General features: G+C 41.7%; 1 protein-coding gene across 1 annotated transcript; it reads right to left on the bottom strand.

Moving 5' to 3' along the window:
• Positions 1 to 910: 910 nt before the first annotated feature.
• On the bottom strand, positions 911 to 1825 carry LOC131285723 (trypsin 3A1-like). The gene is made up of 3 exons (XM_058314580.1): positions 1592 to 1825; positions 1173 to 1528; positions 911 to 1103 (listed from the first exon to the last, which is right to left on the bottom strand). Exons 1-3 carry the CDS (start codon positions 1823 to 1825, stop codon positions 911 to 913), a joined length of 783 nt encoding a protein of 260 aa, XP_058170563.1.
• Positions 1826 to 2266: the final 441 nt, after the last annotated feature.

Genomic DNA, 2266 nt, shown 5'->3' with positions numbered 1-2266 from the left:
ACTTCCAGAAACCCTTCCAGTTCTTCCAGGTCTGTGCGAGAACGCTGACGAACACATATCTCACGCAAAAGAGAACGATCACTGGCTTCTTCGTGGCGCAAGTACTGTACTAGCTCTCACCTCGTATGCCATTAAGTTTGCACAGGTGCATTACAGGAGACCGCGAGCCGTTCGCGAACAAATTCCTTTCAGTGAAGGTGAAGATTGTGTCGACAATGACCTAAATCAAGCGAACAAATAGGAGAAGAGTCCAATAACGCGCTTTTATTGGAATGCATATGCAATAGGTTCGACTGAACTTTTCAATGTCATTGAAAATCTGTTTGGCTTTTGTTTTGGACGCGACAAAACGAACGATATGGTGTACTATGGTTACTAAAATGGTCGAAACTGCAACTGGTGAGCCCTGGCGCTCATGGGTCCATTTTTATCCGGTGCTCGGCTGTCGCAGACCCACCTTCAATATTACTAAAACATGTAATTAGTTAGATAATAAAATTTAGCATCTTTCATTACCAATTAAACAATTGATGTAATGAATTATACAATAAATTTAACCCGGCGTGATTCTTTCGTAGGGTATCCTTGGACTCCTCATTGTCTGCGAGGTAGTTACAATCTTTTGAATGATCTTTCAAGTAGAATCTCAACTTGATGTTTCTTGAAATAGAAGGCATTTGTAATCAAAAATATGTTTACCAACCACCGTAATTTTTCGGACGGAAGTGGTCACAGAAAAATCAGTCTAACAGATTGATTAAAACAAGTATAGCTAATGGATACAAACTGAAAATTGCGTACGAGGTAGAATTGAAGGAACGGAACATATGAAGAATTTTTTGAATCTATTCTATGTTTGGTTTGACCCGTTGCTCGGGTTTGTTATGTTTATTTACCAGAATAAGTTAATTCAAAGACCAGTGTGTTGTTTGATGAACGAGCGAATGCTTGTTGATGATACCTTTGCAAATACCGATGGCGGCGATCCAGTGCAGTACCGATCTCCGAATGAGTTGATGCCAACCAACTCCGCGTTACACACGAGCGGGCCACCACTGTCGCCTCTACATGCGGCTGTGTTCGGAAGGTTGACACACACCATTCTGTAAGTGAAATTAGTTATAAGAGTATCCTTCTCATAAACTTGTTAACACATCGGTTAATAAACTTACTGTGGTGTGATAGCTACATCACGAGTCCATTTCTTTTGACAAACGTACTGCGATATAACTTGAGTCCACACGAGCTGGAGCGTATTAGAAGCTCCCGGCGAGTTCACGTTAGTCTTTCCCCAGCCAGCCATAAAGCACCAACTCGCATTGTCTGGTGCGTAGGTTAGATCCTTCGTTGGCAAAGATATGGCCGAAAAGACCGGGTAATCACCGAACGAACCATTGATGGTGACAATAGCCGCATCATTATTCGGACTTTGGTCTTCCGCGCTTACGTATTCTGGATGAATAACGTATCCTTCTACAGAAAACTGGATACCACTGTTCAGCTCAGAGCTTCCGCCGATCAGCTTCATCTGTGACAGAAACGTGCTCTGGGTTATTGCATTTCACAGTCATTTGCTTGATCTCATACTTACAAAAAAAGGATGCGGCCGGGTGTGAAATAAACAATGGGCGGCAGTTAAGGCATGCTTGTATGATATAATGCTAGCACCACAGAAAAACTCGCCCAAATAGTGCATCTGTAGGAGAAACGAATATACGTCAGCAGACACGGCAGTTCCGCTAACAACTCTTCCAGATGGTTTGTTCTGCGCGAGAGCGCAGCCGAACAGATATCCTAGGCAAAAGAGAACGATCACTTGCTTCATCGTGGCGGGGAAATGTACTAACTTTCGGAGAGATTCTGTGTGTTTTTAAATCATTTGAGATAGAATTTTGCCGCTCGTCATTTAATTTGCACAGCCGACACTGCGAAGGTCGTGTGTGATACGGTCGACATATTGAGTTTAACAACACGCCAACAACTCAGGCGAATCATATCTGCTTTTTCATGGCATTGAACCCTCCAATGAGGTTAAAAACAAGGTGAATCAACAACACGGAGCTGGCGTATGTAAGGAACATTCTAGACCTTTTTAACCTAGCCTAAGGAGTCCAAAACAAAGGTTCAAAGGGGCCAACGACGAGACAAATATATTTCATATTAGATGTTTAAACTTTTCAATGCAAAACTATATTTTTATAAATCAACTATGATTTCTCTTTTGACAAATTTAATTGATAAACTCACTCAATGGACATATTAAAGT

Source organism: Anopheles ziemanni, chromosome 3 (assembly GCF_943734765.1).
Source record: "Anopheles ziemanni chromosome 3, idAnoZiCoDA_A2_x.2, whole genome shotgun sequence".
Taxonomy (NCBI): domain Eukaryota; kingdom Metazoa; phylum Arthropoda; class Insecta; order Diptera; family Culicidae; genus Anopheles; species Anopheles ziemanni.
This window is presented reverse-complemented; position numbering and strand designations above follow the sequence as displayed.

What these genes read in the sequence shown, in the direction of transcription:
- LOC131285723 (XM_058314580.1), bottom strand. Translation starts at nt 1,825, where the DNA reads ATGAAGCAAGTGATCGTTCTCTTTTGCCTAGGATATCTGTTCGGCTGC. An exon ending in CCCGGCCGCATCCTTTTTTT is followed by an intron (nt 1,529 to 1,591) that starts GTAAGTATGAGA and finishes TTTCTGTCACAG; the next exon opens with ATGAAGCTGATCGGCGGAAG. An exon ending in GATGTAGCTATCACACCACA is followed by an intron (nt 1,104 to 1,172) that starts GTAAGTTTATTA and finishes TTTCACTTACAG; the next exon opens with AATGGTGTGTGTCAACCTTC.